The 15,533-nt window shown below is 49.0% G+C and overlaps 1 protein-coding gene across 1 annotated transcript; it reads left to right on the top strand.

The window, feature by feature from the left end:
* Positions 1-413: 413 nt before the first annotated feature.
* LOC123052072 (uncharacterized) lies at positions 414-2,537 on the top strand. The gene is made up of 4 exons (XM_044475142.1): positions 414-777; positions 889-1,273; positions 1,754-1,870; positions 1,988-2,537. Exons 1-3 carry the CDS (start codon positions 727-729, stop codon positions 1,864-1,866), a joined length of 549 nt encoding a protein of 182 aa, XP_044331077.1. The 5' UTR covers positions 414-726; the 3' UTR covers positions 1,867-1,870; positions 1,988-2,537.
* Positions 2,538-15,533: the final 12,996 nt, after the last annotated feature.

Raw genomic sequence — 15,533 nt, 5'->3', positions numbered from 1 at the left:
AACCCATGATGAACCATGGATAGAACTGGATAGCAGTCGATCTTCCAGTCTAGTAAAAATAGTCACCGAAACAAAACCAGAGCAGGCGATCGCAGGCACACAAAAGCGTTGCTTTCCAAAATGCACCAGCGTACTTAAACATCTGGTGTCCCCCTGGAGCTAAAGTCGAGGTCGTGGCAAAACAAAACCTAATTAGTATAGCTGAGAAAGGATCAAAAAGATGGCATAGAATACATACACAGCACAAGTTGCTGCCGGGAGGGACAAAGGTGCGACGTCACGGCAGCCACCAGCCCATCCCAAACCCAAACCTCATTACCATCGACCAGAAAATATCATCCTTTGCTTGTTTGTGCTGGGAAAAATATCCAAAGTCTTTCTTCTTTGTACCAGACGCGAGATGGTGGTGTCTGAAAATATCTCGGCCGCAGTACCATGGAACCATCCGGATCGGAATAAACAAGGCACGAGGTAGGCGGTGCAGCGCGGCGAGACTCTTCCACCTGCCCACGCGCTCGCGCGTGACACTGTGGCGGATATTTACCGCCCCCGAATGCCACGTGGAAAAGCGGCGCCACGAAGGAAATAAAAGAGAAGCAGCGGTCGATCGGCCGGCCGGAACAGCACGGAAGCAGGCAGGCGAGAGCCATTCGAGATATTTTCTCATCTCTCTCTCTCTCTCTCTCTCTCTGGTTGGTAGTACACGGTGCTGGGAAGGAGACGACGATGGAGGAGGAGGAGGGGCGGGCCGGCCTGCGGGAGCTCGCGCGTTTCCCGGTAAGCGTTCTCTTCTTCATCGTCTTGCCCGTCTGGTTGCCTGCGGATTTGTTCGGTTGTTGTGAGGCTCTGAATCATGAGATTCATGGAGTTTTTTCTTTGCTATGGCAGGACGTGATGGTGGTGTGCTCTTCGGCCGGATGGACGGACCAGAAGCACATGCTCTACCTAGGCTTGCTGCAGGAGTCGTTCGTGAACCGGTTACACGACGGTGAAATCAGCTTCAGGGGGCTCTTCGATCTCTCCCCAGGAGCAGGAGCTTCTGGGCCCAAGCAACCGTCCAAGGTTGACAGAGCAAAGGTTGAGCGGACCGGACCACCTTGCTGTGGAAATCAGGGAGATGGAGAAGTCCATTCTATGGATGATGATGATGATGATGATGCATCGTCCACTGAGACCGTGCAAGAGTCCAGCTCCCAAGCAAGTGCGACGAGCTCTGGGCGATCTTCCCCATGCCATTCTGCCAAGCGCGGACGTTCCCCTTCTAGCACTGCAGGTACGATGTTCCTCAAAGATGCCCCCTCCGTTTTTAAATATAAGACCTTTTAGATATTTATAAATACGGACTACATATAGATTTATATAGACGTATTTTAGAGTGTACATTCACTCTTTTTGCTCCGTATACAGTCTGTATTGAAAATCTCTAAAAAAGCTTATGTTTAGGAACACTTATGTTTTACGGTGCTAGTTCAACTTATGTTTGTCTTGAATACATAGAATTCGTAGCACCGACTAGTTTACTCAGCTATGTGTTTTACCAAGAATAATTAATGACCAACAGTTCAAAGAAAAAAGAATAAATCACCCTGCCAGTCCTTGTATGTAGCAGCGCATTCGGGGATGACACCACTAGTCCTCATTGATGTACATTTTGTACAAGATTATGAATAGAGATCCTCAAATTAGTCTGTTTTCATAGAGTTGGGTGACACGGCAAGATTCTTACAAGGGAACTATTTGTGCATTTCTTCAGAGGGGTCGGATCAGAACTTCATTGACGAGGATATATACAGTTACAAGAGAAACTGGAGAATCAAGAGAAGGACGACGGCGCAGCATCAAGCGACTCAAAGTCTGCTGACATGATCAAGTAAATGAGATATCTGTCTTCACCTTTTAATCGTGTTATTATATTGAATGTTCGATGAATCAATGTTCAGGTTTTTACGAGTTCGTTCTAACGTCTGCACGTCCCATGGTTTTGCAGGCAGTTCATCATCCATGAATGCACAAGAGAAGAAGGGCACCGAGGATGGTGATGGCTACCTCACTGGAGGTGGGTTTTGGATTGCTTGATGTAATGTGAACCTGGTCATCTTTGTGCAAGGAGCAAAAGGAACATTCACGCACCGTTTAGGTTGTTCTTTGGGCCCGACTGATGTTGCCTACTCACCCGGTGAAATCGCCTAGAGAGTTCTAGAATAGAGATCAAGTCTCGAGTAACACCTATGATGGAGTCCAAGCTTGTAACTTGAGTAGATTTGTACAGGGCAAGTTTGAACACGGATAGTTTTGCAGACAGTAGCTTTTTCGACTCTGGATTCTGAATTTTGTCGAGACTGTGTTAGAACACATGCGAAAGGTAGACAGAAATAGACACGGAGGTGTGACTATTTTCTATATTTTCAGATCTTTGGAGAATACTCCCTCCGCTCCGAAATACTTCTGGAGTACGTACATGCTTACAATTGTAAACCCAATCCTTGAATATATATACTCCTGGCTTCCCGGCTGGTAGCTCGTGTTAACTGCTGAAATCACTGCACTTTGTAACATCATCATTCGTACATTCAAAGGAGCTGCAGAGGAACAGATGTGAAGCAGCGCAGAATAAATCCTGAAGAAGATGCAAGTTACATATGGTCCAAGAGTAAAACGGTATGTGCTCCTACTCAAAAGAATGTTCTTCAAAATCGATGCAGAGGACACAACACCAATGCACGTATATATTATCTCTATTTTCTTCCTATAAAAATGCCAGTTGATGATGGTAGTGTGTCTGTCTTCATGTCATTTGCACCGTCCAATCTGAAATCTAAGGCTGAGAATGAGACCAGGTGTCCCGAGCCACTGAACTTGCACCTGTTGCGAAAACACCCTGCGCATCGGACAGAATTTTGGAGAAGGCATCTGAAACACAAACCAATACTCTGGAGGTTTCTCCTTCTCTCCCGAAACAAACAAATCTTTGAGAACCCCTCCTAGATTCCTCGCCACCGACCCTCCACTCTCTTCCATGGTGACCGCCGGAGTTTAGTTGGGTGAGCGCCCCACCTCTTGTACAATCGTTGTTGTAGTTAGGCCAACTCCAACGCACGACCGCATTTGATCTGTCTTTATCCATTTGGGTCAGAACGGACTACAAAAACGCGGCCTAATGCACCGACGCAAACGGATGGGCGTCCATTTTCTGTCCTTTCGAGATCCATTTTCAGCCCAAAATTGGACCGTGATTGCGTTGAAACGGACAGGGCGTGGACGCGCGCGACACCCGCCCTTGTCCTCCCCTAGCCCGCCCATCGGGTCACAACGTCCCCATTTCCCCTTTCTCTTCCCAAAACCCTCATGCCCTCCGGCTCCCACCATGTCCACCACACCAAAGCAAGCCGCCGCCGCCATCCCGTCCGCCCCTTGACCCTGAAGAAGAAGAAGCCCAAGAAGGTGCACACGCCGAAGCAGCTCACCCGAGAAATGACGAAGAGGGCTGGCCGTAGGACCAATGCTGCGGAGAGGAAAGTCGCTGCCCAGGCCGTCGTCGACGACGTCGGGCAACAACGGGCCGCCGGTGAGGATAACGAGACCCTGGTCACCAAGGCCACGCAGGCGACGATGCAGCACGCCCTCCTCATGCTAGTGTTTAGCCGACCCATACCAACCATTATTACCGCCACCGCCATGGCCTTCAAGGCCCAACAAGGGAACAAGCCATTCACCCTCATCCATTGTTGGACGCTCATCAAAGATTTCCTAAAGAGCAATATGCCGCCCTAAAGAAGAATGGTGGGGTAGCGGCCGTCGTTGAGCATGGAGAAGGAGAGAAGCGGCCGCGTGGCAAAACCAACTCCAAGGTGAAGGAGAAGCGTGATGCGGCATCGTTCACCTTGCAAAAAAGTTTGCAAGGCATGATGACCCAGAAGGAAGCAAAGGCCGCGAGGAAGCGCCAAGAAAAGAGGAGCAAATGAAGGCCTACATCGAGCTCCAAACGAAGAAGCTCGAGATGGAGGATGCCATCAAAAAGCGGAAACTCAAGATTAAGGAGGCCGTTCAAATGAAGAAGCTCGAGATTGAGGCGACTGATGCGAACACCAAAGCAAAAGAGGTGGCACTAGCTTTCATTGCAAAGGAGGTGTAGATCATGACGGTGAACTTGAGCAAGATGTCCCCGAAAAGAAGAAGTTAGTTCGAGAACAACCAAAAGGCGATGATGCTCGAGCTAGATGATTGAATTACGACCAAGTGCGACATCATTTTGCATGCCGGCATGAACTAGGGCCCGCAAGGCATGAACTATGGTTGTTTTTGTGTGCTGGCAAGTGTGTCAGCCGCTGGCTAGTGTGCCGGCGTGAACTGTGAAGTGACCATTTTGTAGACTGGCATGTGTGCCGGCAGCTGACGCTCTGACCGGCATGAACTATGGTCGTTGGCATGGCTTTGGCTATGGGCTATTTTAGTTTTTTTTTCTTGCAAGCCTAGACGAAATGCGTTCATCGGTTGGACGCAACGGTCAGATTTGCTCCGCGTGGACGGACAATAGTCCTATGCCCAATTCAAACGCACAAAATCCAGACACATCGATATCTCCTTCCAAATCTTGTTGTGCAGGCCGTTCGAGAGGGAGAGATGGCGGATCCCAATGGGAAAGATGGTCGTGTCGTCCAAGCCTGCGCTGCTGCGGGTGCTTCAGGGCGCTCTCCGCTGGCGCGGCATGCCCAATGCCGGAGATGATGTGTACGCTAGCATCCACCTTCCGTCGGCCGCGCCCCATGCATGCTCACAGACTGCAGGGACGTCCGATGCGGACGATGCCTGACTATCTGCAAGCTGAGAATTATTGTACTCCTTCCGTTTCATATTACTTGTCGCTGATTTAATACAACTTTGTACTAAATCAGGGATAAGTAATATGAAACGGAGGAAGTACATGTTAGAGCATCTTTAGCCGCGCCTTCCTCCTCCCTTCAGACGATTTTTTAGCGTCAGTAGGCGAAAATCGGTCCAATCGCATCCCCAGAATCTCATTTAGCGCCGGTTTGGCCCGAAATAACAGCAGGCGCTCCTGAGCCGAACCCAAGCGCCCGAGGGTCACCTGAGGCGCCGGCAGAAGCGAAAGGGGGTATGGGGCCGCTCTGTCGGCGAGAGGAGGCCTTTTTTCCGCCGTTTCCTCCCGCTTTCCCCCCGGCTTCCCTCTCATTCTTCACTCCTCCCGCCAATCTCCTCCTCCCCCCCTCCTAGTCAGCCGTCATGCCGCCGAAGAAGTACGTCGTCCCCCGCGCCGCGACAGATGCCACCGCCACCGCCGCCCAGCCGAAGCAGAGGAAGCAGAGGGCGCCGCCGTCCAAGCCCCTGGGCATGTCTAACGCCGACTGGAGGGCAGAAGTTCAGCGCCGGGAGGCTGTCACCACCGACCGGCGGAACAGGGCGAACGCCAAGAAGGCCCGGGACAGGGCGGCGCTCGCGGCTGCGGCGGTGGCGGAGCAGGCGGAGTGCTCGGCCGAACAGGCCGAGGCGGCTCGCGCGGGGATGATGAATCCACCCGGCGGCAACGGCTTGTACTCGTCCTGGAGCCAGCAAAGCGTCGGGTCTCCGGGCGGCTTCTCGTGGTCGCCACAACCCTGGGGGTGCACGCCGTCGTCGGGCTACGCCAACGGCGACGCGCATGGCGGGTTCAACCCCAACATCACCTTCCCCATGGTCACACGGCCCAGCACACGCCCTCGCCCGCCTTTGCCGGCGTGCAGTACCCTCCCTACACGTACTCACCGTCGGCCTACACAGCCTCCCCGACGCCACCTCTCCGCCATGGCGCGCTGCTCTTCTCACAAGCCTCCTCGTCGCATCTCGACGACACCGACGCGACGGAGGCCGACATGGACGACATCATCACGACCGGCTCGGTCGCCGCCACCACCTCCCCCGGGTTCACTGCCCAAGAGGACACAATGGACCTCAACGGCGACATGAACGGCGAGGAGGAGCCAGAGGAGGAGGAGGAGGAGGACGAGGAGGAGCCGGCGCCTGCTCCGGCGAGAAAAGGGAAGAAGAAGAAGAAGCGGGCGGCCAGGACCGGCGAGCCGCGCATCAAGTGGGCATCCAAAAAGGACGAGTGCCTCGCCGAAGCGTGAAAAGTCGTTTGCCTCGACCCGATCACCGGCACGAACCAGAGCATCGACATGTATTGGGAGCGCATCAAGGCCGAGTTCGACGAGCGCAAACTCGTCGACCCCTACTTCAAAGGCGTCTACATGCAGCGCGGGTCGAAGGCAATGGCGAACCATTGAGGGCTCATCCAAATGGCGTGCAACAAATGGCATGGGCTCGTTGAGGAGATCGCGGCTTGCCCGGAGAGATGCGCCAGCATCGAGGATCAGGTACGGCACGCTTGATGGGCGGCACGAACATGTCGGCGATGGACGAGCAGGTCAAGGCGTAGTACCTGGCGGAGCGTGGCCTCATCCTGAACCAGATGCCGTCGACCACGGCGTAAACTCCCACGCCGACGCCTACACCGCCGCCAAGCCCGAGCGATGATGTCTCGACGATGCCCAGCACAGAAGCCGCGCCGACGCCGACTCCACCGACGCCGGAGGCCGACACCGCCGTTTGAGCTCGATGCAACGCGTCCGTCCTTTCTTTTGCACGCCAAACTTGTAATTTGATCGCCGAATTGTGGCGCTGATCGCCGGACTAGTGGCTTTTTTGGAGCGGGAAACCGACCAACTTTGAATATGTGACACCTTGGGGCGGCATCTGGGGGTGTGGCTGGGAAGTAGATCGCCCCCAAGGCCTAAAAATTGTTGAGTGAGCGCCAGAAAGAGTTCTTGGCTTCCAGGAAAACACGATGTCGGTGGCAGCGCAATTACACTGACACATCATCCTGTGGTGCAGCCTCGTATGTAGTAGTGATTGCCGATGTCCTTTTAGGTGACTAGATAGATGAAGCGAAAATCCCGAAGCTAATATTCCTGGCACATATGTTTTGAGCAAATTTATTTTTCTTGTGTACTTTTAACAAAACATTTAGTTAAACACTTCTACTTCATTCTTGTTTGCCCTGGATCATTTCTAAGTGTGAGCTCAAGCTATAGTATATACGTTATTTGGATATTTTAATTGCTTCCATTTATTCACATTCAAGTATGGCGTGCCTAATATACTGGCACGAAATGAGGAATGTTGACTTGGAGGATGAACGGTGGCCGAACAACTTGTTTACTTTCTACAATCTTTCCAAGGTAAGAAGAAGTTCGGTTACAGTAGTTCTAAGGCTGGACTGATAATATGTACTATTTGAGACCGCTGGTTGTGCTAGTGATTTGGGAGATCTGGTGTGAGCGTAATCGTTGCATCCTTCACAATTAAGAAAAAGGCTTTCGCCCCGCTATATAGATATAGAAACCGCCCGATACAATAAAGAGTCTAATGCTGGGGCAAACAGCACAAGCATGCCTAAAAGAAACAAAAGATAAAGAAGAGAGAAAATAATGTTAACAGCGTCGGATCGACGAAAACGATGATAACCCAAACCGTTGCGCCCACCGGATATGTATCACCTCGCTCCAGCCACATACGAAGCAGCACCTTCAGGAAGGAACACGATGACGACGACGCTGCTGCCCGGACAAGTCCTAGGGTTTCCCCCGGTACGCGGAGGGGCGTGGGGAAGGGGAAGGCCCGACGCCCTTCAGGAAGGAACGACGGCGCCCACGGGCGTCACCGCGTCGGTGCCGGCAAGCCGGCACAGATTTCTCCCATCCGCCAAACACCCACAACCCCGAACGGTCCGACGCGCTCCACCAGACAAGCCACCCACGAACGTGCGCCACCACGGTCTTGCCATCATCACCGCCGCCTCACCATGGTCATCGAGGCGAGACCAACGAGGACGAGAGGGAGCATCCTTCACAATTCGGAGTTACCAGTCGTGACGCTCGCTTGCACACATGAGCATTGCAATAAACGAAGCCAATGTTGGAATAATACTGACATATGGCACATCATTTTGCATAATAGTCTAGCTTAGCGAGCCCTGATCATTTTGTTTGTATTTGTGTATACTCTCTTATGCATGCAAGTTCTGTATCAAGTGTTTTTATTTTGTGTTTTCTTTTTTCATGCGAGTTATGGCAGTTGCTGATTGTGATGTGTTGGTGTGACTATAATACACTTAGCAAACTATTAAAGTAATATTTAGTTATGGTTGATCACGCTTGCAGTATGATTCTATTTTGGTAACCTTTAAGATATTATTATGTGATATGTGACGTGATTCTTTTTTCTTTAAATCTTGCAAAGTGGTTTGGAATGTTACAACAAAAATTCGCTTTTCCCGTGGGCATGTTGCCTCATATAATGCTCAAATACATGAAGAGATGACATATGCTTGTCATGGGGTGGCTGCCGATCAGAATATGTACCAACAGGTTGAGCCCATTGGCTAGGGCTGAAGGATGAAGTCGGTTGTGGACGAATTTTCTATTTGCCGCATGCTCCCTGCCCCCTTGATATAGGATAGAGCGAGCAATGAGAAAGGTGAGCAGGGAGCACAAGGAGTACTCATCTGCGAGGCGAAGATGGAGAAGAAAATGTTTGGCTTCGATGACGGGGTTTATTGATTGAAAATCATATGTTTGATTGTGCTTGATTTGTACCTATAAAAATATATCATTCTTCAATCAATGTCTCTATACATATTTCATTGTCCGTAGCAAACATATAGGTTCTGACTCTTGTCCGTAGTAACTTACGACCTGACTATGTCTTGGTATACTTTCTTTCTATTTTCCGTAGCAACACATGGGTTTCTAACTATAACTCAAATCCATCTAATCTTGTATGAACACGCGTAGACGGGCACAGGGCCGACCCTGGGGGGGGGGGGGCAGAGGGGGCGGCCGCCCCGGGCCCCCGAGGACGAAGGGGCCCCCTGATGGCATGGTTCGAGTGCGTACGTGATGTTCAGCCATGTAACAGATTCCCCTAAAAAAGCCACTTAACAGATCGATCTGCCCTAAAAAAGTGCAATAGATCAATCTCACCGAAGGGAAAAAAGGATACAGATTGTTGGACACGTCTAGGTAGCGCCTGGGAAGGTTACCAAGCGGCTGACCAAAAAGGTAACACTTGGTCCCCTCCACTGACAAAAAAGGAAGGTCAGCAATTCCCCTCCCCCGCGCAAAAAAGGAGCTACCAACCGCCGCCCCCGCGCGCGACAGCTGGCCCTGGGGATCACGTGCACCCGTCCTTCCGTCCCTCCCCACCCCACACCATCTGCTTCTCCCCCACGAAAGGAGAAGAAATCCCCAAGGGGAAAAGCTCCATCGGCAGAAAAAGCCACGGCGGCTCCAAAAAATTAAGAAGAGAGGGAGAGAGGGGAGAACAAAGGAACCATCAAAAGTTGTAAGAAAAGGAGGAGACAAAGATTGAAGAACTTACCAGGAGGATAGAAAAACCAGGTGAGACATCTGCCTCCTTCTGATTTGCTTCTTCTTCCAATTCCTCTTCACATGAACTGGCTAATTGCCCCTTTTAGCTGGTTACCTTGAATGAGCAATTCATGGAGAGAGTTGGGGAAGACTGAACAACACAAGGATTGCGTGGGGGGTGTTTGCAGAGAATATGTGCAAATCAGTATGCTAGTTGGTGCAACTAAACAAGTTACAGAAGCCAACTGTATCCACACTCTGTGCATTAAAAACTGGACTAAAAAACAAGAAAATTTGGTTGGGGGGGGGAGTTGCAGTAGATTAGGTGCAGCTTTATGTTGCTTTCGTGCAACTATATCAATTGCAGCACCAGCACCTGTAGCCATAAAACATGTGCAAAAAAGTGTGCACACAAACATTTACTAATACATATCCATACCTAAAAAGTTCTTGAAAAGCAAATAGTTCTGAGTTCAAACACTCCAATAAGAAAAACACAAATGAGGAAAACAAAAACTGTTCTGGTCAATAGCTATACAAATATCCTTCAAATATAATTGCCAAACAATTGTTGTAGTCATCATCTTTTGAAGTACGTTTCGAAGTATCAGCAGACCTGGCCTATTATGTTCAATTTGCAGTGATCTGCCATGTCATTTCCCCTCCTATGAGACCTGCACAATGTACATGGAAAAAAAATCCTGAGAAAATCAAAATTGTGCAAGTTTTATGGTACTTTGTGCAACCTGAGTGCATTCTGTATGCAACTAGCATCCCTACTCTATGCAAAAACTGGTGAGTTGGGTGTTGGAAGTAAGGTTTCCCTGCCAAATATGACTATAGACACCTGATACCTGACTGCCTGCCACATAGGGGGTATCTGCAAAAAGCTCCAAAAAAAGTTATTGTGACCAACCTAAAGTGACCAAGTGTGCAACTATGATGTGACTATATGCAACTATCATGCAGCTATCTGCAAATACCATACCCCTGTGCTTAGTGTGCAACTACCATATATCTCTGGTGACAACCTAAGCATAGCAATTGTGCAACTACCATATGTCTCCGTGCAACTATCAAATGTCTACACACCATTTCATAAATCATTTGTCGGCAAACCTAGGAAAAAGCATGTGTGCAAACAAATATAAAACATTTGATTAGAATGACAACTCACTTGGAGCTTGCCAAACACACTGGGAGATATCATGTCTTTCTTTATAATCTTCCTGATAAGATTCTTATCGAAAGCATTAGCTTGGACATCACATACACTTACTCTCACATCAACATCGAGCGCATCGAGATAAAGGATCTGTCACACAAGGATCACCAAAAAACAAAAAAGAAAAAGAACATGTTAGCAAACATGCAAGAAATGGGAAAATAAAAAAAAACCAACAGCAAGGTGGTTTTTGTGCAACTGGATAAGTAATGGGTGCCAACTCAAATACAACATGAGCCATCTGACAACAAAAACTTGGTAGTTCTCTAAATAAACTGCACCAATACAACAAGAAAGCAACATAAAAAGTATGGACTCCATAAAAACTATGGACATCTGAACAATGTACACAAGAGGGAACATAAGAAAAATAGAATAGGATTTACATGATGGACACGATTCAGGTAAATATATAACTTCAAATAAAGAAACTGCCAGCATCAAAAGAATACGGTGCCACCTAATACAAACATTTTCATCTGCCAGGAAAAAGCAAAAAAAAGTAAAGAGCTGCCTGTTGGAAATATGCCCTAGAGGCAATAATAAATGGTTATTATTATTATTATTATATTTCTTTGTTCATGGTAATTGTCTATTGTTCATGCTATAATTGTATTGTCCGGAAATCGTAATACATGTGTGAATACATAGACCACAACGTGTCCCTAGTAAGCCTCTAGTTGACTAGCTCGTTGATCAACAGATAGTCATGGTTTCCTGACTATGGACATTGGATGTCATTGATAACGGGATCACATCATTAGGAGAATGATGTGATGGACAAGACCCAATCCTAAGCATAGCATAAAAGATCGTGTAGTTTCGTTTGCTAGAGCTTTTCCAATGTCAAGTATCTTTTCCTTAGACCATGAGATCGTGCAACTCCCGGATACCGTAGGAGTGCTTTGGGTGTGCCAAACGTCACAACGTAACTGGGTGACTATAAAGGTGCACTACGGGTATCTCCGAAAGTGTCTGTTGGGTTGGCACGGATCGAGACTGGGATTTGTCACTCCGTGTGACGGAGAGGTATCTCTGGGCCCACTCGGTAATGCATCATCATAATGAGCTCAATGTGACTAAGGCGTTAGTCACGGGATCATGCATTGCGGTACGAGTAAAGAGACTTGCCGGTAACGAGATTGAACAAGGTATTGGGATACCGACGATCGAATCTCGGGCAAGTAACATACCGATTGACAAAGGGAATTGCATACGGGATTGATTGAATCCTCGACATCGTGGTTCATCCGATGAGATTGTCGTGGAACATGTGGGAGCCAACATGGGTATCCAGATCCCGCTGTTGGTTATTGACCGGAGAGGCATCTCGGTCATGTCTGCATGTCTCCCGAACCCGTAGGGTCTACACACTTAAGGTTCGGTGACGCTAGGGTTGTAGAGATATGTGTATGCGGAAACCCGAAAGTTGTTCGGAGTCCCGGATGAGATCCCGGACGTCACGAGGAGTTCCGGAATGGTCCGGAGGTAAAGAATTATATATAGGAAGTCAAGTTTCGGCCACCGGGAAAGTTTCGGGGGTTACCGGTATTGTACCGGGACCACCGGAAGGGTCCCGGGGGTCCATCGGGTGGGGCCACCTATCCCGGAGGGCCCCGTGGGCTGAAGTGGGAAGGGAACCAGCCCCTAGTGGGCTGGGCGCCCCCCCATGGGCCTTCCCCCTGCGCCTAGGGTTGGAAACCCTAGGGTGGGGGGGCGCCCCACTTGCCTTGGGGGGCAAGGCACCCCCCTGGCCGCCGCCCCCCCATCCAGATGGGATCCCTGGCCGGCGCCCCCCCTCCCAGGGGGCCTATATAAAGGGGGGAGGGAGGGCAGCAAAGACACAGCCTTGGGCGCCTCCCTCCTCCCCTGCAACACCTCTCCCTCTCGCAGAAACTCGGCGAAGCCCTGCCGAGACCCGCTACATCCACCACCACGCCGTCGTGCTGCTGGATCTCCATCAACCTCTCCTTCCCCCTTGCTGGATCAAGAAGGAGGAGACGTCGCTGCACCGTACGTGTGTTGAACGCGGAGGTGCCGTCCGTTCGGCACTCGGTCATCGGTGATTTGGATCACGGCGAGTACGACTCCGTCATCCACGTTCATTGGAACGCTTCCGCTCGCGATCTACAAGGGTATGTAGATGCACTCATTTCCCCTCGTTGCTAGTATACTCCATAGATGCATCTTGGTGAGTGTAGGAAAATTTTAAAATTATGCTACGATTCCCAACACTGCCAACTACTACCAATTAAATGTGCAAAAGCAAGGCTAGAAGTTGCCAACTACTATTCATTACATATGCAACTGTTATTATTTTCATGGAAAAAGAAGATGACCCAGCATAAATGATGCCAACTACATTCATTTTCAGATAAATAAACTTTCATAAAAATTACTGCCAACAACATAAATGATGCCAGCTACATTCATTTTTCATGTGCATCAACAAAAAGGGGTGAGAACTGCCATCTACTACCAATTTAATGTTCTATTGGGAACATTTACAAAATAAAAAAAATGTATATGAATTATACCTCAGCAGCTGCTGTGGAGGATGAACCACCTACATCAGTTGTTGCGCCTTTCGCTTTGCATCTTTGACGTTTTACAATTCGGTACTAGTCACCACCCTCTGCCTACAAGCATGACACACAGGAAAAAAAACAGGACAACAAAAATTAGTGAGAAAATGAATAAACATCATTACAAATGTTAGTGCCTAGTTCTCATACTGAGGGAAAACACCTGTGTAGGCTAACCTAGATTCTTACCTCAGCTTCATCAACCTCATCCCCACCGCCGGAACTGCGAGAGATCCGCTGCGCAGCCCTTTTTCGTTTCCGCCGATTAGGTTGCATGACATTCCCCTCCATGTGACAAAAAACAATAGAACCAATTACTAAAAAAATGAACACAGGTGCATAACACAAAACATGCTTCCTCAAAAAAGTCTTCCTAAAAACAATAACATCACCAATTACCCCTCCTTTGCTTCTACCGGTTTCTCCTTCTGCATCCATTTTCACTGCAAAAACAGGTTATGCACAAAGAGCCAAAACATTCTGGTTGCACATATCATTTCTTTCAGTTGCACACTAAAGAGCATGTAGTTGCACACACTCACAAAGGCCAAAAAAGACAAAAAAGCAAAATGAGCCAACTGCATATTGTTTTGGTGCAACTCACACATATACACATGCCAACTGAATACAACTCAAATCGCGATTAAAGCAGAAAAAGGACAAAAACACCAGAATCAACAAAGTGGATAAAAACCGCATCTAAAAGTGGATCAACCACTGTCGCAAAAAATGTGCGTACATAAAAAATGTGCGTACATAGTCAAACAACTAGTTGCACATATCAGTCCTTTTAATTGGCAAAACTGAAATAAGCCTATAGTTGCACATACTCACAAGGACAAAAGGGAGAAAAAGAGGTGCGCCAACTACATATTATTTTCGTGCAACTCATAGAACTACAGATGCCAACTGAAAAAAACATATAAGTTGCACATACTCACAGGGACAGAAGTGGGAAAAAGAGGTGCGCCAACTACATATTATTTTTGTGCAACTCATAGAACTACACATGCCAACTGAAAAGACCCTATAAGTTGCACATACTCACAGGGACAAAAGGGGGAAAAAGAGGTGCGCCAACTACATATTATTTTTGTGCAACTCATAGAACTACACATGCCAACTGAAAAAAAAACTATAAGTTGCACATACTCACAGGGACAAAAGGGGGAAAAAGAGGTGCGCCAACTACATATTATTTTCGTGCAACTCATAGAACAACACATGCCAACTGAAAAAAACATATAAGTTGCACATACTCACAGGGACAAACGGGTACGCCAACTGCATCTTATTTTGGTGCAACTCATTCATATAGCATGCCAACTGGATGCGCCTCGATGGCAATTATGCAGAAAAAATGCCAATGACCCCGAAATCGACAATGTGGATATACCGCATCTACCAATTTATCGAACAAATCAAAGTGGGATCGAAACATGCACATATAGGGTTTGGGGTGAAAACGTCAAATCAACCTGTTTCGCCGAATCAAACTGACCAAAAACAGCACTGGATCCTCCCCTGTACCTACGTGATGAAGATGCGCCTGTCTGAGACGAGATCTAAGCTACAAACAACCGGAGGAAAAATCACCGAGACAAAACTATACACAAAAATCATGGCAACCTACTCGGAACTACTAGTCACCGCGCTGTAGACGCTACCTCCCCGCCGACAAGCATCAACAACCCCCGAGCATCCCCTACGACGGAAAACGACAAGGGGGAGAGATTGACGGAGGGCGAAGACCGTACCTGCCGGTGACGAGCAGCGGATGCAGCACGCCCCCTACACGGCCGAAATCCTCTGGGTCGAGGGGAGCGGCGCTCGACGGCGGAGAGGCGTCTGGCCATGGCAGAAAATGAGCCGCGACGGCATCGGAGGTTGGAGACTGCTTCCTGTGGCGGCTCATGGTGGCGGGAAATACACGATGCCTGCTGGGGTGGCGGTGGGCAGCCGCGACGGTGAGTTGGAGTCGTCGAGGGGCGGCGCGAGGGAGGACGCGGGGTGCGCTGCGGCGGTGGTTAGTGGAGGAGAATGGTCGTGGGGCTCGGGACTGGATCAGATTTGTTTTTCCTTTTTTTTTCTCCAGCGGAGAGATGGACCGAGCGTCGAGGTTGAAGTGGGCTGTTGCGTAGCACGGCCGCTCGATCTCGCCAAATAGTGCGCGTGCACTATTAAGATTTCAGGCAGATTGTTTTACTTCTCGGCTCGCACGTGCAATCTTCTCTGCTTTATTCCATCTCTTCCCCCAATTGGCAACAAATCAGCCTGAGACTCAGCCTTGCCAAGGTCGAC

Source organism: Triticum aestivum, chromosome 2D, assembly GCF_018294505.1.
Source record: "Triticum aestivum cultivar Chinese Spring chromosome 2D, IWGSC CS RefSeq v2.1, whole genome shotgun sequence".
NCBI classification, from domain to species: Eukaryota; Viridiplantae; Streptophyta; class Magnoliopsida; order Poales; family Poaceae; genus Triticum; species Triticum aestivum.
Note: the sequence above shows the minus strand (reverse complement) of the source record. Positions and strands in the feature narration are given on the sequence as shown.